At 36.8% G+C, this 23288-nt stretch overlaps 1 protein-coding gene across 15 annotated transcripts in view; it reads left to right on the forward strand.

The window, feature by feature from the left end:
- Nucleotides 1-23288, forward strand: part of MRTFB (myocardin related transcription factor B) — a 258022-nt gene that overhangs the window by 112947 nt on the left and 121787 nt on the right. For 14 of the 15 annotated variants that reach the window (XR_014254723.1, XR_014254724.1, XR_014254725.1 and 11 more), the window contains one exon: nt 17614-17830. Coding sequence is in view for 12 of the 15 variants with exons in the window: in XM_082429626.1 (XP_082285752.1) it covers nt 17614-17830 (217 nt within the window). In the remaining 3 variants the exon portion in view is untranslated. Of the gene's footprint in view, nt 1-16771; nt 16851-17613; nt 17831-23288 lie in introns of all 15 variants that reach the window. The other variant, XM_082429624.1, reaches the window with a different exon arrangement.

The raw sequence follows: 23288 nt of genomic DNA on the forward strand, positions 1-23288 counted from the left end.
TTGGAGTGATGGAAAGGTTTTCCCCACTCCAAGGCTATGGAGGTCTTCCCGTATTTTCTTCTATAACCTTTTTCGTCTCATATTTTAACCTTTAAATCTCTGATTCATGAGCCATTTATCCTGCTTAACTATGTTAGGTTTGGTTCTAACTTTTCTTTCCCCCAAATGGCTACTCAGTTATCCCAGTACCTTTCTTCAAAAAGTCCATGTTTTTAACTCTAATTTGCAATTCCAACTTTATTATATACTAAATTTCTATGCATATATGTATCTAATTTTTAGACATTCTCTTCTGTATCATTTGTCTTCCTGTCTCTCACTTTGTATACTAATATCATACTGTTTTAATCATTGAGGCTTTGTAATATATTTTAATATATGCTAGGTCTAGTAGCACTCTCTCCTCTTTTTCAGTGGTTTTCCAGACAACTTCTGCTTGTTTTGTTTTGTTTTCTTCTTTTCCATAAGGGCTTTAGAATTAACTTGTCTAGGTTCCCCACCCCACTTCCAAAGGAAAAATAATCTTTTTTGTATTTTTATTTCAATCATTTAAATTTTATAAGTTGAATTAGGCAGAACAGACATCTTTATGATGCTGAGTCTTCCTATCCAATAATATAATACACTCTAGTTCTTCAAGTCTTCTCTGGAGTTCTTCAGTCATGTTTTAACATTTTCCTTATCAAGATTTTGTACATTCCCAGTTACATTTATTTCTAGATATTTTATCTTTTTGTTGCTATTGTTAATGGGGTTTTTTCTTCCACTACATCTTCTATAAACGGTTATTTGTGTAAAAGATCATAAGTGAGTGAAGCAATGGGCTGTATATAATAAGAACTACTTTAATAGAGGTAAATGTGAGGCCCTGACCTTGGATCAAAACAAACAAAAAATCAGTTCAACAGGAAGAGGATGAGGAACATTGTGATTGGAGAAACCATTATAACAGTAGCTACTTGTGTGCTTACGTTTAACCTTCGTCATAATCCCATGAGTTGGGTACTGTGACCCCAATTTATAAATGAAGAATTAAGCTTTATTGAGGTTATACACTTTACTGAAGGTCATATAGCTTCTTAGTGATAGTGCTGAATTTTGTCACCGTATTTGTCTAACTCCAAAACCTTAACTCTGAACTGATATCCTGTACTATACCATTCCCTGTGGAAAAGGATTTTATTCAAAGTTTATACATATGAACTCACACCAAATTAATAAAAGCCTCACCAGTGAGTGACATAGTCTTCCTGCATTTCTCAACAGTTCATGTATACCGTCATTGGAGGACTGGATATAGTTCTGGGTCTCATAATTAAGAAAATGTAGATAAACTGTCTTTTAACTAATTTAGACTAATATGACCAGAATTGTGAAAAGTGAAACCATGATTTAAAATAAAATTGTCAAATGATTTAATAAGCTCACAGAAGACTGAGAATCAACTATGATTTTTTTTTTAGTATTTCCAGTATTGAAAAATTAATCGGACTTAGTCTTCATGATCCCAGGTGCAGACTCTGGGATTAAGGAGTACATGTCGCCTAGAGTAAATATTCCAGTTACTATTGTTGTGTAGCACATCACCCCAAAACTTAGTGGCTGAAACCCACAACAGTTACTTATCTTCTATGACCTCTGTGGATCAGCGATTTGAGGAGGGTTCAGCTGGGCAGTTCTGGCTTGGTCTCTGTTTTGGTTGCAGTCAGACAGTGGCTGAAACTGCAACAGCAAGGGAAGGTGGCTGAAGTAGCTGGTGATTGGCTGGGCATCTCTGTCTGTCTCTTCACTTCAGCTTAGTCATGGGCTAGTTTTGGTTTCCTCACCGTATAGCAGCCTCAGGGCAGTCAGATGGCTTACGTGGCATCTCAGCAGCTCCAAAGATGAATATTCCAAGAGACCTAGGCAGACCTATTATGACCTAATCTTGTAAGTCATGTAACATCCCTTACCCTGTAGCACAGAGTAGCACAAATTCAAGCAGGGGCAGCTTAGTCCCCACCTTTTGATGAGAAGAATGCCGAAGTCACATTGTAAGAAGAATATGTAGGGTTGAAGATAGTGTCGTGTCTTCTTTTTGAAACTACAACCTACTGCAGCGATGGTTTCCTTTCAGTGTGGGGAAGGGCATTGTGGTAGAATTCTCTGAGATGAAAAGGACTGCCTGTGGAGGAATGAGACGTTTTCATCATTGGGTATGTTCAGAAGGCGGTGAGGTGTGCACAGGGTGTGGTGGTTCTGATATCTGAAGCGATTTTCGTCCTCTTATACTCCAGTGTTGTAGAAATGCTTCTGGGAACGTTTAAGCTTAACTAGTTTGAACATAATAATAAGTGCTTTTTGAAATTTATGAATACCACACATTGTAAGGATAATGTGGATACTGTGCATTAAGATGTATATTATATCACTTTGTGAAAAGTTTGGAACTTTAAGAATATCTTTTCCAAAAAACTGAAATCAGTAACCTAACTTGCCACCTTAACAAAACTAGAAAAGAAGAACAAACTAAACCCAAGGCAAGCAGAAGGAAGGAAATAAAGAAGATTAGAGCAGAACTAAATATTAAAGAAAATAGAGAAAATCAATGAAACCAAAAGTAGGTTTTTGAATAGATCAAAAAAAGGGGACAAAGCTTTAGTTAGACTAAGAAAAAAAGAGGAAAGATTCAAATTACCAAAATCAGGAATGAAAGTGGGGACATTACTACTAATGTTACAGAAATAAAAAGAATTATAAGGGGATACTATGAACAGCTGCATGTCAACAAATTAGACAACCCAGATGAAATGGACCAATTTCTAGAAAGATGCAAGCTACCAAAACTGACTCAAGAAGAAACAGAAAATCTGAAATAGACCTATAGCAAAGAAATTGAATGAGTAATCATACAACTTCCCAAAGAGAAAAGCCCAGAACCAGATGGCTCCACCAATTTAAAGAAGAATTAACTCCAATTCTTTGTAAACTCCTCCAAAAAATAGAAGACAAGGAAACATTTAACTCATTCTTTGAGGCCAGTATTACATTGATACCAAAACCAGTTAAAGACAGCACATGAAAAGAAAATTAGACTGTATCCCTTGTAAATATAATGTAAAAATCTTCAACAAAACACTAGCAACCCAAATCCAGCAGCTTATAAAAAGGGTGATATACCATGGCCAAGTGGGATTTATCACAAGAATGCAAAATTGATTTAACATCTAAAAATCAATTAATGTAATACACTATATAGCAGAATAAAGAGGGGGGAAACCCACAATTATCTCAATGAATACAGAAAAAGCATTTGACAAAATCCAACACCCTTTTATGATAAAAACACCCAAAACATTAGGAATAAAAGAGAACTTTCCCAGCCTGATAAAGGGCATCTGTGAAACACCTACAGCTAGCATCATACTAATGGTGAAAGACTGAAAGCTTTCCCACTTGGATTAGAAACAAGAAAGGATATCCACTCTTGCCACTTCTATTCAACATTGTACAGAGTGTCTAGCCAGGGAAATAATGCAAGAAGAGAAATAAAAGTCATCCAGATTAGAAAGGAAGTAAAACTATTTAAATGAAATGTCTAGAATAGGCAAATACATAGAGACAAGAAAGTAGGTTAGTGGTACCAAGGGCTGGGAGGGGGTAGTAACTTCCTGGCTGGGAAGTGACTACTAATGGGGGTGGGATTTCTTTTAGATATGATGAAATGTTCTGGAATTAGGTAGTGATGGTTACATACCTTGTGACTGTACTAAAAATCACTGAATTGTACACATTAAAATGGTGAATTTTATGGTATGTGAATTATATCTCAATTAACAACAACAACCAAAAACACTTATCCACAACTGTTGTTTCACAGCTGATTGAAATTGCTGTTTTATGATGTATACCAAAGTGTGTTTAATGGAGAGAAGAATTCACAAGTATTTTGAAAGGACTGTGATACACTGAGAATAGATTATATCGTATTTAACTAACGGCATTAGAAACTTATGTATGATTGTACTATCTGCTAGAGTACTGTTATAAAACTCTGAATATTAACATTTATTTGGTATGTACTCTGAGCTGTTGTCTCAGAGTACAATATTAACATATTTTGCATGAAGTTAGACAGTAATGAAATAATATCTATGAAGTAATTTGTATTAACAGACTCCAGAAAACTTAAAAAGATCGTTTCCAATTTGAAGTGCCCTTGGCATCAACATCAATTTTAAAATGTTTCGGAGTGGAACCTGTCTTATCCATCCTAAACTTGTTCGGCTTGCGGGATTACCAGCCTTCTCCAGCCCCTTTGTCCCAGGACACACTGAATGGGCGTGATGAGGAGGTGACACTGAAGTCTGGTGATGCATTTCTGCTCTCACTAATGAAGTTATGTGCTAACCAGAAGTCAGCTGTGTTTATTCCTAAATAATGTTTATGCCAGTAGTAGTAGTAATCATAATTATGCAGGTTAACTAAATATTATGTAAACTGATGAACTATGAATGCAAAAATGTTACGTGTCTGGGACCACAAAGCCATGTTACTTAATACTATTGAATCGGGTGTGGGCGAGAAACTAAATAAATTGGGTTCAGAATTGTAAAAATATAGACACATGCTGTGCTCAAAATCCTTTAAATTTTTGTTCTACTTTAAAGAAATGGAAACTAGGAGTCATAGATAGTGGTGGTTTATGCCAGAGAGCTGACACATCTGCAAAGAGATGGCCTTGACCCTGTGTTGGAATACTGGCAAACACATGGACATTTCTGCATTCTAACTTAAAAGAAAATGTCTTAAGATTTATGTGTATCAGTTGTAATGACTCCTCTATTAACTGAGTTTTTCAGTTTACCAACTTACTATCTGGCGTGGTTGCCTCAGACAAGAGGGTTTCTCTTCTGATTAATTAGGAACCAAAGAACTAGATTATAAGTTAAGGGGACTCGTACCCAGGAGGACTCATGGTCCCAGCTCTGCTACTTAACTAGTCAAGATAGCTTGGACAAGTAAATTAAACTTCATCTTTCTTCATGTATTTTAGAATACTTTGTTTAATATCTTTGTTTAAATTTAAATTCAGATTTACTGATTTCTAATATCAAGAAGTGTAAAGAGCTAGAAAACAGCAAGAAGAGACTGCCCTCCTTTTAGTGGCCCTTTCTCTTCCCCTTTCTTTCTCTGTTTTTCTCTTTCCTTCTTCCCTTCTTCCTTTTCCCTTCCACCTCCTCTCCCTGCCTTAGAGACCTCAGAAGTAGGAGTGCAGTATATTTTTTATCTGTTAAGTAAAACATTTGTTTAATCTGTTTATAAATATTTACTTCTTAGCATTTAGATCAAAGGCTAATTTATGGTTCAACAAAACTAGAGTTTGTTTTTAACCCAATATTTGATAAATATGAAAATCATCTCAGCTTAAAATTAATCCTCCAATCAATTCTTATTCTCTGAGAATCACTCATTTTGAATAAACTTGGAAAATGCAATTGTTCAAGCTAAAAAGACTTGGGTTGTGGGTGTTTTACTTGGGGAACAAATAAAATTTTCTAGTTCTTTGTGTCTTTTTAGATAGTAATTTAAAAGTCACATGTGTTTTAAACTTTTGCTAATTCACATTTTTATTTATAGATGGATTACAATGAGTATTTCAGAAACATTCTTCACGTAAATGTTACGGTACCTCAGAATGTCTCACTGTGGAGAGTGTTAGGTATGCGTTTTGCTCCATGTTACGTTCGTTTGAAACATGTCTGCAGTGAACAAGTTAAAAAAAAATAAATCATCACATTGGCATGTTTAGAGCTATAACAGCCACTTCAGGCACAGAAGAGCAGTTATATAACTTCTATGTAGTGTATTGTCAGTGTTCTGTATATTTATAGTACATTTCGGCTATGTATTTAATGGCTACACATAAAAATCCAACCGCTACAAATAAAAACCCTGCTTAGAAGTTGTTTATTTGAAAGAATTATAACCTGATGTCAAAAACGTGTCCTGTTTATGTGCAGTACATCTACAATTTTAGATTTCATCTTCTACCAGTCTGGAGTGTAATTCCAGCTGCACCTTGAGTGTTTGCTCGAGGGGCACAGGAAGAGCAGAGTGTTTTCTTCACGCGCCCGGAAGCGAAGCCGGGGTGGGGGGGTGCTGCTGCTCCTGTTCAGCCCCGGTCGCCGTAACTGCCTGATCGACAGGGTCTGCACGGAGGCGTGAATGAGCCCACCCTGGGCCTTCAGTGCGTGTGTGAAGGATCGTGCCCACTGAGCCTTCCACAGCCGCCTCTCCCCTCCGCACCACTGCCTCCTACCCCAGTAACATCTGTCTCTCCCAGTTATTTGCTCCAACTCATTTGAGCTTTGGCACATAAATATATTATTTTAGGAGGACTACAGGCTCTGAAGTCAGAATCCCGGCTTTTGCGCTAATCTCTCACTTTTGTTTAATCTTTCCAAGCCTTGGTTTTCTCATCTGTAAAATGAGAGTAATACCTGCCCACAAGGAGGTCATTAGGGCAAAGTTAAGGAAAGCATAGAGTAAACTTAGTGCCAAACTGAGTACATAGCAATGTAGTAAATATTCTTCCCTTTTCTTCTTTTCATTTGTCATTTCCATTGTTTTGAATTAGGAAACCAGATCCCTGAGAGGTTAAGTGATTTGCTTCAAACCAAATAGCTGTCCCGTCAGCCACAGCCTTTCTCAGAGCTCCCTCTGAGGGGCCTGTAGTCTCTCACAGTGAACGCGCACCTTCCCCACTACATCCCTGCCTGCCAGCTTTTCCAGCTGCCTGGGTCAGCCACCTTCAATTCTTTATTCTCCTTTACCTTTCAAATGAGCCAGTCATTCAGCCTTGAAATGTTGTCTCTGAAATATTTTTTGAATTTATTCCCCTTTCTGCATTTCCACTATCTTAACTTAGTCTGTCAGCTTTTCAGCATGAGATTTTTAAAAATGGGGTTGGCCAAAAAGCTCGTTCGGTTTCTTTTTCCGTTAAGATGGCTCTAGTAGCGCTTAGTTGTCTTTAACTTCATTTGAAACAATTTTGTTAGATTGTATGTGACAGCTGTCATATCAGCGTGCATTTAAAAAAAACTTATCAAAATTGGTGAGTTTTTGTGTAGCCATTTTAATATTGAAGATGGAAGAAAAACAACGGTTTCGGCATATTATGCTTTATTATTTCAAGAAGGGTTAAAACGCAGCTGAAACGCGAAAAAAGATTTGTGCGGTGTATGGGGAAGGTACTGTGACTGATCGAACGTGTCAAAAGTGGTTTGCGAAGTTTTGTGCTGGAGATTTCTCGCTGGACAATGCTCCAGGGTCGAGTAGACCAGTTGAAGTTGACAGCGAGCAAATTGAGTCATTAATTGAGAACAATCAATGTTATACCACGTGGGAGATAGCCGACACACTCAAAATACCCAAATCAAGCATTGAAAATCATTTGCACCAGCTTGGTTACGTGAATCGCTTTGATGTTTGGGTTCCACATAAGTTAAGCAAAAAAAAACCTTTACTGTATTTTGGCATGCAATTCTCTGCTGAAACGTAATGAAAACATTCCGTTTTTAAAACAAATTGTGATGGGCGATGAAAAGTGGATACTGTACAACAATTTGGAACGGAAGAGATCGTGGGGCAAGGGAAATGAACCACCACCCACCACACCAAAGGCTGATCTTCATCCAAAGAAGGTGATGTTGTGTATAGTGGGGTTGGAAGGGAGCCCTCTATTATGAGCTCCTTCCGGAAAACCAAACGATTAATTCCAACAAGTACTGCTCCCACTTAGACCAACTGAAAGCAGCACTCGACAAAAAGCGTCTGGAATTAGTCAACAGAAAACGCATAATCTTCCATCAGGATAATGCGAGACCGCATGTTTCTTTGATGACCAGGCAAAAACTGTTACAGCTTGGCTGGGAAGTTCTGATTCATCCGCCGTATTCACCAGACACTGCACCTTCGGACTTCCATTTATTTCGGTCTTTACGTAATTCTCTTAATGGAAAAAATTGCAATTCCCTGGAAGACTGTAAAAGGCACCTGGAACAGTTCTTTGCTCAAAAAGATAAAAAGTTTTGGGAAGATGGAATTACGAAGTTGCCTGAAAAATGGCCGAAGGTAGTGGAACAAAACAGTGAATACGTTGTTCAATAAAGTTCTTGGTGACAGTGAAAAATGTGTCTTTTATTTTTACTTAAAAACCAAAGGAACTTTTTAGCCAACCCAATAACATCTTGGACTAATCAGTAACCATATTTTATTTATTAACTTTTTTATTGAGATATAGTTGATTTACAATATTAGTTTCAGGTGTACAACATAGTGATTCAACATATTTATAGATTGTACTCCATTTATAGTTATTATAAAATATTGGCTATATTCCCTATGCTGTACAATATATCCTTCTAATTTATTTTATACAGAGTAGTTTGTACCTTTTAATCCCCTACCCCATCTTTGTCCCTCCCCCTCTTCCTTCTCCCTGCTTGTAACCTGTATCTGTGAGTCTATTTCAGTTTTGTTGTATTCACTTGTTTGTTTTATTTTTTAGATTCCACGTATAAGTGATAACATACAGTATTTGTCTTTCTCTGTCTGACTTATTTCACTAAGCATAATACCCTCCAGGTCCATCCATGTTATTGCAAATGGCATTATTTCATTCTTTTTTGTGGCTGAGTAGTATTCCATTGTGTATATATACTGCATCTTTATCCATTTGTCTGTTGATGGACCCTTAGGTTGCTTCTGTACCGTGGCTATTGTAAATAGTGCCGCTATGAACATTGGGGTGCATGTATCTTTTCAAATAAGTGTTTTTGTTTTCTTCAGATATATACCCAGGAGTGGGATTGCTGGATCATATGGTAGCTCTGTTTTTAGTTTTTTGAGGAACCTTCATACTGTTTTCCATAGTGGCTGCACCAATTTACATTCCCACCAGCAGTGTAGGAGGGTTCCCTTTTCTCCACATCCTTGCCAACATTGGTTATTCAGCATGAGATTTTTATCAGTAACATACCTCTGCCAGAATGATCTTTCTAAAATACAAATCTGATCATATCACTGTTTCTTAACACTTCTTCACAATTGTGCTTTAACTCACTGCACCAGCCTTGTCTTCTGCTTCTCCATGTTACGCTCTTTCTACACTGGCCCCATCAGACTTTTTGCTATTGGCTGATAGCTGTTCATGCCACTGTACTTTTACTAATGAGAAAAACTTCTGTGTCTGCAAAGTCCTTTTCATCCTGGGAGACTTTCCTAACTTACCCAAATACAGTTAGACATTTAATTCTTTTGGTTTCCACAGCACTTTGTACCTACTTATATTCTGTTGTTTTCACACATGCTATAATAATTTGGTTCTGACCTCTCTTCTCACTCATTGGGCAAATGATTTATCCTCTCTATAAAATAAGGGGGTTCCACTAGGTCAGTGGTTCTCAGCACTGGCTACACATTAGAATCACTCTTTTCAAGTAACTGTCTCAAAATCTATGGAGAGACTCTCCTTTACCCCTACCCATTAGGAATTTTTTTTTTTTAAAGTTCTTCAAATGATTATCATATTGTGAGGAGGGGTGAGAAGCACCTACTAGGCATAGATTCTAAGATACCTTTCAGCTAAAATGTTCTGTTAGTCTGTGAACTTCCATAGTCTTTGAAAATATAAGTGCATTCAAGTAATCAAAACAGGAATTAAATTAGAAAAAATAGGGGAACAAAAATACTTTTCATAATAATAATAGTTAGTGAAAACAGTATGTAGTAAAATAATATTTGTGTAGAAACATGTGCTTTTAGAACTCTGATTTTCTGGTTCCATCCTAATTGTTAAGAGTGCATATGGACAAATTGGATGAAGTGTTCCTTTTTGTGATTGTTTTTTTTCCCCAGTTATAAAACTGGGAGGAGAATGTTACTTATACAAAAATGTAAACAGACTTGATCCTGAATTCCTGATACCATTAAGAAATTTTATTTAGAGCACAATACAGAAACAGCTGTATAATATTTAGAAAATATCTTTGCATATACAGTTGACAGGAGTTTTGTTCTTATATTCATAAATATATTTTGAGCTCTAACATTATATGTTTAACAAATTGCCACCGGGAGCTTTGAAGGGAGAATTGATAGAATAAAATAATCAATTAAGGTTGATATCACTAATTTACCCAACCCAATGACAAAAAATTCTGTTTCTCAAAAGTGCATTTGATGTGAAATTTTCAATTTGTTTGATCATGGGACTTAATAGTAAATACTCTTCTAATGCAGAAATTACTTTTTGTGTGTGGTCAGCTTTGTCTTTGAACTTCTTGATCCAAGTTTTATCTTGTTTGAATGTAAATAAATTTTTGCGGGCTGTTAGCCAGGTGTTTCCCTAATATTTGTAATTCAGGGGAGCTTTAAGGGCAGGGACAACAGTTTTGCTGTTGCTAAAACATTTCTTGTTGAGTGTATTTGGATATTCTACCTGTCTGCATTTGGCTGATTATATATTAAACTTCTTAAGTTTGATATTGATATTCTTTGACTCCTTTATTATTTAGCATTTCTTTTATATAGCAATGATTATATACTACTTATTAATATTTCACACGAATTAGTCATTATGAGCAGTAAGGTACAGTGGAAAGAGATTTGGCTTTGGACTTCACTTGGTTCAAAACAAACGTTAGCACTGATTTGGGAACTACCTTAGCCCAGCATCTTTTTAAATATAAGATCATTATTGGTGTTATCTTGACTCCATTGAGAAAAAAAGATACGAGTGAATCAATAGATGGACAAATGAAAGTGTGATGCCTCTTGTTTTTTCCTGTGTTATTTTCTCTGTCTCTGGTGTAGTATCTGACAATGAAGTGGTTTGTTTTTTGAGAGCAGAAGCCATATCCCAGGTTGATCTTATACTAGTGTTGTGCTGTGCTTTGACCTAGCGTTGGATAAATGTTGGATTAGTTTCATTTTGGAATGAAGTTATATTATTGGGACGTGTCAGATATTAACTCCATAGTCATTCATTCTGTCAGTTCTAGACAAATTAATATTTTATCACAGTTTGTATTATTAAAGCTGAATGATTGCCTTACTTTCATAACTAGATTATGACCCAATGAAAGAATTCATTCTAATGCCATTTCTTTAACATCTCAATTAGAGACTGTTGGACAGAGAGTGTTTCTTTATGTTTGATGTTGAATTTCAATTTCAAAACAAAATTATCAAGCATTTAAGTAGATATTAGATGACAGCTTGCAAATTTGGTAGTAGAATTTCAGAATAGAAAGAGTCTGTACTCTGTTAAAAATGTTCATGAATATTAAGTTAAAAATTTTGAACACTTTTTCTTTTGCTACATTTTGTAAAGATTTTCTTAGCTTATAATGTTCTTAATTTGGAGGGATGTGTGGGAGTTTGAGGTGAGCATAATGTCAAGGAATAATAGGTTGAAAAAAATTCTTCGATATGAAGTGCAGATAATAGTGCATGAAAATATTTTTAAATTGTATGCCTAAAGGATCTTCCAAATCATTAGCGCTAATGTTCAGAGTTTGTACATCTTGCCATTAAAAGGGCATTATGGTACTTGTATCTTAGAATTAATTTGCTATTAACAGATTTTATTTTATATGAATAAATAATTTGAAATGAAAATTCATAATTTTGAAAAAATCTAGGAGTCATATTTTAATATTTCATAACAAAATAAGCCATTTTACATGCAAACTCACCTACCTAACACATCCTTTTGAGGTCTACTTTGATTGATGTTAATGTAGTCATTCCAGCCTTGCTGGGCATCTTGTTATGTGACCCATCTTTTTCTATCTATTTACTTCCATCCTATTTATGTCTTCATATTTAAAGCATGTCACTTATAGACATACATTTTTAGACTTTGAAAAATCCATTCTGTCAATTTTTTTTTTTAATTTTATTTATTTATTTATTTATTTTTGGCTGTGTTCTTCGTTTCTGTGCGAGGACTTTCTCTAGTTGCGGCGAGTGGGGGCCACTCTTCATCGCGGTGCGCGGGCCTCTCACTATCGCGGCCTCTCTTGTTGCGGAGCACAGGCTCCAGACGCGCATGCTCAGTAGTTGTGGCTCACGGACCCAGTTGCTCCGCGGCATGTGGGATCCTCCCAGACCAGGGCTCGAACCCGTGTCCCCTGCATTGGCAGGCAGATTCTCAACCACTGCGCCACCAGAGAAGCCCCAATCTTTCTTTTAATCATAATGTTTAGTCCATTTACATTTAATATCATTATTGATAAGGTTGGATTTAGGTCTACTATTTTACTATTTGCTTTTGTTTGTCCCATCTCTTTTTTGTTTCTCTATTCCTTCTTTTTAAGTTGAATGAGTATTTTTAGAATTCCTTTTTAATACCCCTATTGGCTTTTCAGCTAAAACTATGTCTTTTTTTAAATGGTTGTTCTAGGAATTACAACGTACAACCTTAATTTCTCAGTCTACTTCAAGTTAAAATGATACAACTTCCTTATAATGTATAGAAGTATTTATAAGAATGTTGTAATACGGTTACTCCTCCCCCATCCTTTATGCTATAATTATCATATATATTACATCTACATACATTATAAACCCCATAACACGGTGCTATAATTTTTACTTGGAATGGTAATGTTAAAGAAATCAACAGGAAAAACTAGTCTTTGGTATTTATCTACATGTTTACCATTTCTGATGCTTTTCATTACTGAGACCCAAGTAATATGTGGCATTACTTTCCTTCAGCCTGAAGAAATTCTTTTGGCATTTCTTGTAGTGTGTGTCTGCTGGTGACTATTTTGCCTTCATTATTAAAGGGTATTTTTGTTGGATATGGAATTCTGGACGGACAGTTGTGGAGATTCTGGACTCTGTAAGTTTCCCTCTTAGAGCATTATTTTCTTTTAGCAGGCAGTTAACTTTGCTGAACTCACCTTTGCAAACTCTGTCTTTCCAATGGTGAGCAGCAGCTGAGATCTCAGTTCTGTTATTTATGCTTTAGTAAAAGGAGTTGGGAACCTGTCCTGCATGTGCATAGTTTAGGGGTCAGCCAGAGACTTGGGCAGAGTTTATACACAGAATTTAGAGACTCCTCCTTTATGGTTCTCTTCTTTCTGGGAACTATATATAGAGTTAATAAATAGATCCACATATACATGGTCAGCTGGCTTGCAACAGAGGTGCAAAGACAATTTAGTGGAGAAAAGATAACCTTTTCAACAAATGGTGCTGGAACAATCAGATATCTTTATGCAAAAAACAGAAAATTTTGATTCATATCTCGCAGCAGATACAAAAATTAACTCAAAGTGGATCATAGACTTAAATGTAAAATATTAAACTATAAAATATCCTAAAAAAACCATAGGAGATCATCTCTGTGACCTTGGGTTAATCAAAGATTTCTTAGCTACAACACTAAAAGCATGAGCCATAAAAGAAAAAATTGGTAAATTGGACTTCCTCAAATTAAAAACATCTGCTCTTTACAAAACACTATTAAGAATGCAAAAAGGTAAGCCATAGACCGGGAGAAAATCCAGGCATACCTCAAAGATAATTGCAGGTTTGCTTCCAGACCACTGCAGTAAAGCAAATTTCACAGTAAAGCAAGTCACACAAATTTTGGGGTTTCCCAGGGCATATAAAAGTGATGTTTACACCATACTGTAGTCCATTACGTGTGCAATAGCATTATGCCTAAAAAACAATTTATGTATCTTAATTAAAAATACTGCTAAAAAATGCTAACCATCATCTGAGTCTTCAGTGAGTTGTGATCTTTTTGCTGGTGGAGGGTCTTGCCTCAGTGTTCATGGCTGCTGACTGATCAGGATCGGGGTGGCTATGGCAATTTCTTAAAGTAAGACAACAATGAAGTTTGCTGCATCGAATGACTCTTCCTTTCATGAACAATTTCTCTATAGCACGCATTGCTGTTTGATAACATTTTACTCAGGAAAACTTTCAAAATTGGATTCAGTCCTCTCAAATCCTGCCACTGCTTTACCAACTAAGTTTATGTAAATAAAGTAAATTTTTTGTTGTCATTTCAACAGTTTTCACAACATCGTCACCAGGATTAAATTCCATCTCAAGAAACTATTCAAAAGAAGCAACTCCTTTATCATGAGATGGCACCAGTTCAGTCACATCTTCAGGCTCCACTTCCAATTCTAGTTCTCTTGCTCTCTGCACCACATCTGCAGTTACTTCTGCTGAAGTCTTGAGCCCCTCAAAGTCATCTATGAGTGTTGGAATCAACTTCTTCCACATTCCTTTTAATGTTGATACTTTGACTTCTTCTCATGAATTGCAAATGTTCTTAATGGCATCTAGAATGGTGAATCCTTTCCAGGAGGTTTTCGATTTATTTTTTGTCCAGATCCATTGAAAGAAATCAGTATGTATGGCAGCTATAGCCTTACAAAATGTTATTTCTTAAATAGTAAGACTTGAAAGTTGAAATTACTTCTTGATCCATGGGCTGCAGAATGGATGTTGTGTTAGCAGGCATGAAAACAACATGATAAGTCCGTTATCTTATAACTTTGTAAAAAGGAATTTAAACCACTTTATAGACTTTTATGAATCTTATTGTAAATCTCCATGAGAGCTCTGAGGTGACCCAGGTGCCCTGTCAATGAGCAGTAATATTTTGAAAGGAATCTTTTTCTGAGCAGTAGGTCTCAACAGTGGGCTTAAAATATTCAATAAACCGTGTTGTAAATAGATTTCTATCATCTAGGCCTTTTTGTTCCATTTATAGGGCACAGGCAGAGTAGATTTAGCATCATTCTTAAGGGCCCTAGGATTTTCAGAGTAGTGAATGAGCACTGGCTTCAACTTAAAGTCACCAGCTGCGTTAGTCCCTAACAAGAGAGTCAGCCTGTCCTTTGAAGCTTTGAAGCCAGGAGTTCGACTTATTCTCTCTGGCTATGAAAGTCTCTAGCTATGAAAGTATCCTCCCAATATAAGGCTGTTTTGTCTACACTGAAAATCTGTTATTCATTGTAGCCACTTTCATTAATTATCTCAGCTAGATCTTCTGGATAACTTGCTACAGCTTCTACATCAGCACTTGCTACTTCACCTTGTACTTTTATGTTGTGGAGGTGGCTTCTTTCCATAAATCTCATGAACCAACCTCTGCTAGCATCAGACTTTTCTTCCGCAGCTTCCTTACCTCTCGTAGCCTTCATAGAATTGAAGAGAGTTAGGGCCTTGCTCTGGCTTAGTCTTTGGCTTAAAGAAATGTTGTGACTGGTTTGATCTTCTGTCCAGACCACTAAAACTTTTTCCATATCAGCAATAAGGCTGTTTTGCTTTCTTATCATTCATGTGCTCACTGGAGTAGCATTTTTAATTTCCTTCAAGAGCTTTTCCTTTGCTTTCACAACTAAGCTAACTTTGGCTAAGAGGCCTCACTTTCAGCCTGTCTCGGCTTTCGGCCTTCCTCACTAAGCTTGATCATATCTAGCTTTTGATTTAAAGTGAGAGACGTGTGACTCTTCCTTTCACTTGTAGGGTTAGGAGCCATCGTAAGGTTATTAATTGGCCTAATTTCAATATTGTTCTGTCCTAGGGAATAGGGAGGCCCAAGGAGAAGGAGGAGACAGGCAATGGCCGGTTGGTGGAGCAGTCAGAACACGCAACATTTATCAGTGAAGTTGGTTATCTTATATGGGCATGGTTTATGGCACCCCCAAACAGTTACAACAGTAACATCAAAGATCACTGATCATAGATCACCATAACAAATTTAATAATGATGAAAAAGTTTGAAATGTTTCAAGAATTATGCAGAGCCAAGAAATGAGCATATGCTATTGGAAAAATGGTGCCAATAGCCTTGAACAATGCAGGGTTGCCACAAACCTTCAATTTTTAAAAAATGCAGTATCTGCGAAGTGCAATAAAGTGAAGCACAATAAAACAAGGTATGCCTATGTTTACAAATCACATATCTGATAAAGAACTTTTGTCCAGAATATGTAAGGAACTCTCGAAACAATAATAAGAAAATAAACCACCTATTTTAAAAAATCAACAAAATATTTGATCAGATATTAACCAAAGAAGATATACAAATGGCAAATAAGCACATTAAAACATGCTCAACATGGTTAGGGAAATGCAAATTAAAACCACGAGATATCGGGACTTCCCTGGTGGCGCAGTGGTTGGCAATCTGCCTGCCATTGCAGGGGACACGGGTTTGAGCCCTGGTCCGGGAAGATCCCACATGCTGCAGAGCAGCTAAGCCCGTGTGCCACAACTACTGAGCCTGCGCGCCTAGAGCCCATGCTCCGCAACAAAGAGAAGCCACTGCGATGAGAGGCCGGCGCACCATAACAACGAGGAGTAGCTCCCACTCGCCACAACTAGAGAAAGCCTGTGCCTAGCAACGAGGACCCAACGCAGCCCAAAATAAATAAATACATACATACATACGTAAAACCATGAGATATCACTACACACCCATTAAAATAACTAAAATTTTAAAAATTGACCATAATCAAGTGTTGGCAAGGATGTAGAACAAGTAGAATTCTCATTCACTGCTGGTAGGAAAGCACAAGGGCGCAGCCATTTTAGAGGATAGTTTGTTAGTTTCTTTAAAATTAATGCATGCAGCTGCCAAACAATCCAACCACTTCACTCCTAAGTATTTACCCAAGAGAAGTGGAAGCATATATACATATAAATACTCATATAAGAATGTTCATAGCATCTTTATTTGTAATAGTCAAAAGCGGAAAACAACTCAAATGTCCATCAGTAGGTGAATGGATAAACGCACTGTGATGCGGGATGCTGCTAAGCAGGTAGCCTGTCAGGTGCTTTGCCGTCGCATAACACGGACCACCATCCTTCTAGCTTTCGGCTTCCCATAACGGTTTTCTTATTGCCCACTGCCCATCCCCACATAAGCCAATGTCACGTATTTAGGGGTTTTATTGTGTCTTTGGTACTTCTGTTACCAATTTCTATATCAGTCAGAATGGGCCAGGTTATGCTGTGATAGTAAACAACCCCAAATCTCAGTGGCTTAGAATAAAGTTTTGTCTCTTTGTTGTGAACTGTATGTCCATTGTGGGTTGGCTGAAAGTTTTGTTCTCTGTTCTCACTCTGAGACCGAGGCTGACAGAGGATTCATTATCTGAAACATTGCTGTTGCTGGGAATGTTGACTTCGTGTAAAGTTGTTTGATTTGTAGGAGTTGAGATAGATTTTTTCAAACCAGACTGCTTTTTTATTTTCATCAGCATTAGTTGACTTTTGTCTCATTTTAGGATGCATTAAAATCTTTAAGTAATGACACCGATAACTATAACTTTCTTTGATCCACAGTATAAAAAATTATACAAAATACCTTTCAACTTTTATTTATCTAGTAAGCACTTTTTTAGATGGGAGGTATGTTCCTGTGTGTTAGACAAGGAACCTGAATGCAGAGAGGGTAAACGAATGGCAGTTGCCACATAGCAGTGAAACTGAACTAGAACCCAGGGTTCCCATTTTAATACTTTTGTGCAGATCAGAGAAAAATAAAAGTACCATCTATTTACACATTCTTTATTTTGACAGTCTCTTCAACAGGCCACATTTAAGAGGCGTCTCGTACCCTCTGCTGCCGGTGGCTGGGACACAATGGATCACACAGGGACACTGGACACCGAGGATGAGTTGGGACCTTTAGCCCATCTTGCTCCAAGTCCTCAAAGTGAAGCTGTTGCCCACGAATTCCAGGAACTCTCCTTGCAGTCCAGTCAGCACCTGCCCCCTCTGAACGAAAGGAAGAATGGTGAGTTCAGCGTGTGTGGTGGGAGCTTACCTCTTTGTGAGCTAAACGTATCCCTCTTTGGTAGTAATTTTTTGGTGCGTTCCATTGGGCAGCCTGTCACAAAGGAGAGAACCTCAGGAGGTGCTGGCTGGTTTTGAGGAACAGGCAGAGTTTCACTTTCTATCCAATTCTTTCATTATTTCCCCAGTAAGTATCTCTGGTAGCAAAGTTATCTTTGGAAATAAGCTTTAGGTTCAACCATTTTAGCACGAGCAGAAGATTTCACGCTAGCATGGTACTGGAAAGCAGCTTCCTATGTTGACTCCAGGGAGAATAGATGGTGGATTTGACTAGATTCTCCTGCCATGTTCCCCATCTCCAATGTGTTGCACCTTAATTTCAGAATTGGCAAAATTTGAGCTATCTTAATGATCACTAAGAAAGCAAGAATTTCTTGTTTGAGTATTTTTTGTATTAATGAGTATAGGATATGGCCATATTCTCAGTCTTCGGCTGGCTCATACTTGTATACAAAATGAATATCTTCTGTTCATTTGTTATCTATTCAGGAAATTCTCCTGATTAATCAGAAGCATCCCAGAGTCTCCAGAAAACACAGTACTGTCAGTTTTTAACAAAAATGAGTAGAGATAGATGATACACGCCTATTTTTAATACTTAAAACATAAAAGCTAACAAAGTATTAAAATTTACAAACACACCAAGCATACATATTACAGGGAAAGAATTAAGAATTTCAACTGGATTTGCCATGCTTTCCACAGTTCTGATGAGTCTTACAATCCCAAATGTGTTCTTTAAATTTCAGTTTTAAAAGCCAGAAGAAATAAATCTCTCCCTATAGAGCACTTCCTTACGTATCTTGTTACTTATCTTCTGGGTTCTAAGTGTTTCCTGATCCTTTTCAAATAATGGCCTTATCTTATTCAGGAAAATGGATTGAAGACTTATGCTGCTATTCTCAGTTCTTCAGTGCATGTCTTTGGGGTGTACTTGTTCTCCCTTCCAACAAGATATCTGATACTTGTGTCTGATGCTTGTTGGGCACAACCCTTGTCCAGTGCGATTGGTATAAAGCAACATCTTGCTCGGAGCTGTCAAAGCCTTCAGGAGGCTGTGGTTGGCTGGTGATGGCTTTAGAACCTTCCGTCAGTTAGGAGCCTTAGCTTTATCTTAGGCAGTGGCTGAGAGAGTATAACCACATTAACCGAAACATGACTAAATTGGTCAGATTTACACAGTATACTTGGACCAGTATAATATTCAAATTATTTCCCTCAAAAAAATAAAAAAGACCAAAATAAGAGTTGAACTGGTATAAAATTGCAATAATATACAGTTGCTCAAGAAAATCGTCATGTGTAGCAGAGGAGGGACGTGTAAGGGGAAAGCTTATGCTTTGTGGGGATTTTACTTGATATAGCTTGCCACATTCTCTTGCAAGAATGTTCTTTTGAATATGTATGCCTGAACATAAGGTAAGCCCAAATATGAGGTAGTCTTCCCCTTATAAACTTTTAGAGGGAGGTAGATGAATGGTAAAAATTAGAATTTATTAATTTAGTTACGTGTACGTAATTAAAACCACATATTATGAAGCAGTGCAATAAAATAAAAGGATTGCTTTATCCACACTCATATTTCATAAAATTATCTTGCCCAAACTCTGCCTGTGTATCTGTGTGGTGTTTTTATCATCAGTAGAAAACCTCTGCATCATCCATCTAGCACTAAAATCCAGGGCGTATCTTCATTTCTGTCTCTCTTGTTTTAGTTACAGCAGTTTTTAGATGCATGCACGATCTGATACTGAAGATTTTATGTCTAAACCACAAGTACCATTCACAAAACAGTGGGGCTGTTTTTGGTTTTTTGTGTGTCTTACAGTGTGGTAGTCATAATCACTCATGTTTGATTTGTGATTGGTCATAACATTTTATGAGGCTGTAATTTCTGTTATAGAATTTAATCACTTTTTTTTTTTTGAATAGGTAATACATTTATCTGGCTTGAAATGTAGGGGGTACTGATGGGTACATAGTGAAAAGTAGGTCACCCTCCCGGTCTTGTCCCTCAGCTACCCAGTTGATTCTCCAGAATTAACTACTCTTACTTGTGTCCTTTCTGAGAGAACAGTATTTGACTACTTTTTTAGTTTAATTTGTTTTTTGAATTTTATTTAATTTATTTTTTTATGCAGCAGCTTCTTATTAGTTATCTATTTTATACATATTAGTGTATATATGTCAATCCCACTCTCCCAATTCATCCCACCACCACCATCCCCCCTCCACTTCCCCCCTTGGTGTCCATACGTTTGTTTTCTACATCTGTGTCTCTATTTCTGACCTGCAAACCGGTTCATCTGTACCATTTTTCTAGGTTCCATATATATGCGTTAATATATGATATTTATTTTTCTCTTTCTGACTTGCTTCACTCTGTATGACGGTCTCTAGATCCATCCACGTCTCTACAAATGACCCAGTTTCGTTCCTTTTTATGGCTGAGTAATATTCCATTGTATATATGTACCACATCTTCTTTATCCATTCACCTGTCGATGGGCATTTAGGTTGCTTCCATGACCTGGTTATTGTAAATAGTGCTGCAATGAACATTGGGGTGAATGTGTCTTTTTGAATTATGGTTTTCTCTGGGTATATGCCCAGTAGTAGGATTGCTGGGTCATATGGTAATTCTATTTTTAGTTTTTTAAGGAAATTCTATACTGTTAGCCTTATGGGAGTTCCCTTTTATGTTATTTGTCGTTTTTCCCTTGTTGCTTTCAATAATTTTTCTTTGTCTTTAATTTTTGTCAATTTGATTGCTATGTGTCTCAGTGTGTTTCTCCTTGGGTTTATCCTGCCTGGGACTCTCTGCGCTTCCTGGACTTGGGTGGCTATTTCCTTTCCCACGTTAGGGAAGTTTTCAACTCTAATCTCTTCAAATATTTTCTCGGGTCCTTTCTCTCTCTCTTCTCCTTCTGGGACCCCTATAATGCAAATGTTGTTGCGTTTAATGTTGTCCCAGAGGTCTCTTAGGCTGTCTTCATTTCTTTTCATTCTTTTTTCTTTATTCTGTTCCACAGCCGTGAATTCCACCATTCTGTCTTCCAGGTCACTTATCCGTTCTTCTGCCTCAGTTATTCTGCTATTGATTCCTTCTAGTGTATTTTTCATTTCACTTATTGTATTGTTCATCTGTTTGTTTGTTCTTTAATTCTTCTAGGTCTTTGTTAAACATTTCTTGCATCTTCTCGATCTTTGCCTCCATTCTTTTTCCGAGGTCCTGGATCATCTTCACTATCATTATTCTGAATTCTTTTTCTGGAAGGTTGCCTATCTCCACTTCATTTAGTTGTTTTTCTGGGGTTTTATCTTGTTCCTTCATCTGGTGCAAAGTCCTCTGCCTTTTCATTTTGTCTGTCTTTCTGTGAAGTGGTTTTCCTTCCATAGGCTGCAGAATTGTAGTTCTTCTTGCTTCTGCTATCTGCCCTCTTGACTACTTTTTTAAAAGCAGTGTTTCAAAATCTTCTTTGTAACAACATCCAACGCTTTTAATTTTAAGGTTACTATCTGGGAATAATTAATGTGTTGGTTCTTTTCTTCCTTTTTTTTCTCCCCCTTGTTTCTATTAAGACGTTTCTATAAACATCCTAAAACTAGCTTCGAGTGAGGTTGATTTTTAAGCTAATGCATTTTCCTCAAGTACTTTTTTGTTCAATATTAAGTAAACGAAAGAGCATCTCATGATACGAGATACTGTGTAAGGACTCAAATACGAGGCAATCTCCTCTTTTCTAATTAGTGACTTCAGAAAGTTAAAAACCTTACCTTATATTCAGGCATATTACACTTTAATTTCAGGCTTATGATATGTTAGCCTAATTTGCATATACATTCCAAGGCGTAAATGGAATTGTACAGCTATCAGAAATCTAGGTTTTTGATACAGGAATGTGAGCGGAGTAGAAAGAACCACATCAAGCCATCTATAGATGGAAGAACCATAACTTTCTTACCTCAGTGATTTTTTAATGTTTATTCTTCATCTTTTCAGGTCTTCTTAATGCCATGTTTAAATCATATCATGTACAAGAAGTAGATGTTAGCCTCAAAATTAATTAACACAAAGTACTGTTTAGATATTATGAAATAATTGAACATAGATAGTTTCTTGGTGATTGTGTTTTATTGTTGTTGCTAAGCCTTTGAATTTCACTTGTTAGAATTACTTTCTTTTGGGAAGGAAATGAAGATATTTCAATTTGGGATTGGTGTATAGAAGGATTATATCACCAAATAGTTTATAATTAAACTTCACAAGGAAAATGAAGTTGATATTTAAGTACAGTAACAATTCTAGGATTTTCCCTTATTTTTGGTTAATACTTCTATTGGCAGTGGTAGTGGAGTGACAGAATATTCCCACTACTGGAGTAAATAAGAAAGATGTTTAGTAAAGATAAGCTAGGGCTTTCCTTTTACCCCTGAACATGGCCAAAATATTTCTATAGTTAGTGGCACCTCAATAGTAAGGCAACCGTTTAGGCAATGGACTCTTCCCAACAAGATAGTCCTTCATAAAGGAAAGTGGGTGTACTTTTACTAAATAATGTACCTTTACTAAAACAATGCATACACAGGAAAATTGAGCTTTGTTTTGACATTTTATGCACGTAATAGATCCATTTTCATGTTTCAGCATTAACATTTTCAGTATTAACACTGGGAATAAAAGGGAAATCAGTCAAAGGGAGAGTTAGTCCTTTTATTGTTTAAAAAGGAAAAGCTCAGGTGCTATAAGGTGAATATAACTTTATAAAAGTAGGGAAAGGCAAAGTAGATGGAAACAACATACCTGAAAGAGCTACAGCTCTTTGTGCCCATACTTAGATGAGACCATGAGGAAGAAACTTTTCATTCATGAGGTCATTTGCAAGACTGATAATTAAGTATGCTGGTTGGCGAACTTAAGCTTTTAGGTCATTGCCAGCATTATCACAGAGTAAGCCAATAAGTTGACATAGATTCTCTCTTTATGAAACAGTTCGGTATTTTAATACTTTTTTGCACATCTCTGAAGATGAGGCTCGTCATATTAACATGGCCACGGACATACCACAGGCTAGCTGTTAGTAGTATCATGTAGGTGGAAAATGAGTATCTGCCACCTTTCTCTTCCTGTATTAGCAGGCTTTTTGAAGCTATATGTATTATGAAATAGTGTGTTTTAGGCCTCCATAAAGAGGAGAGACTTGTTATTCATATTTTAAACTTCGGTATCATTGGTTACTGCACTTGTTAGGTTTTTGAGCTTATAGTCCCATCTTGAAAACTTTTTAAAAGATTTTCCATCTGTTAAATGGGTCACTGAACAGTTTTAGACTTCTCTTGTTCTGTTCCAGGTGACCACTTACTAGAGAGAAAATAATGTATTCCAAAGTTTGTTGCAC

Source organism: Balaenoptera physalus (genome assembly GCF_965194825.1).
Source record: "Balaenoptera physalus genome assembly, chromosome: 16".
Taxonomy (NCBI): Eukaryota; Metazoa; Chordata; class Mammalia; order Artiodactyla; family Balaenopteridae; genus Balaenoptera; species Balaenoptera physalus.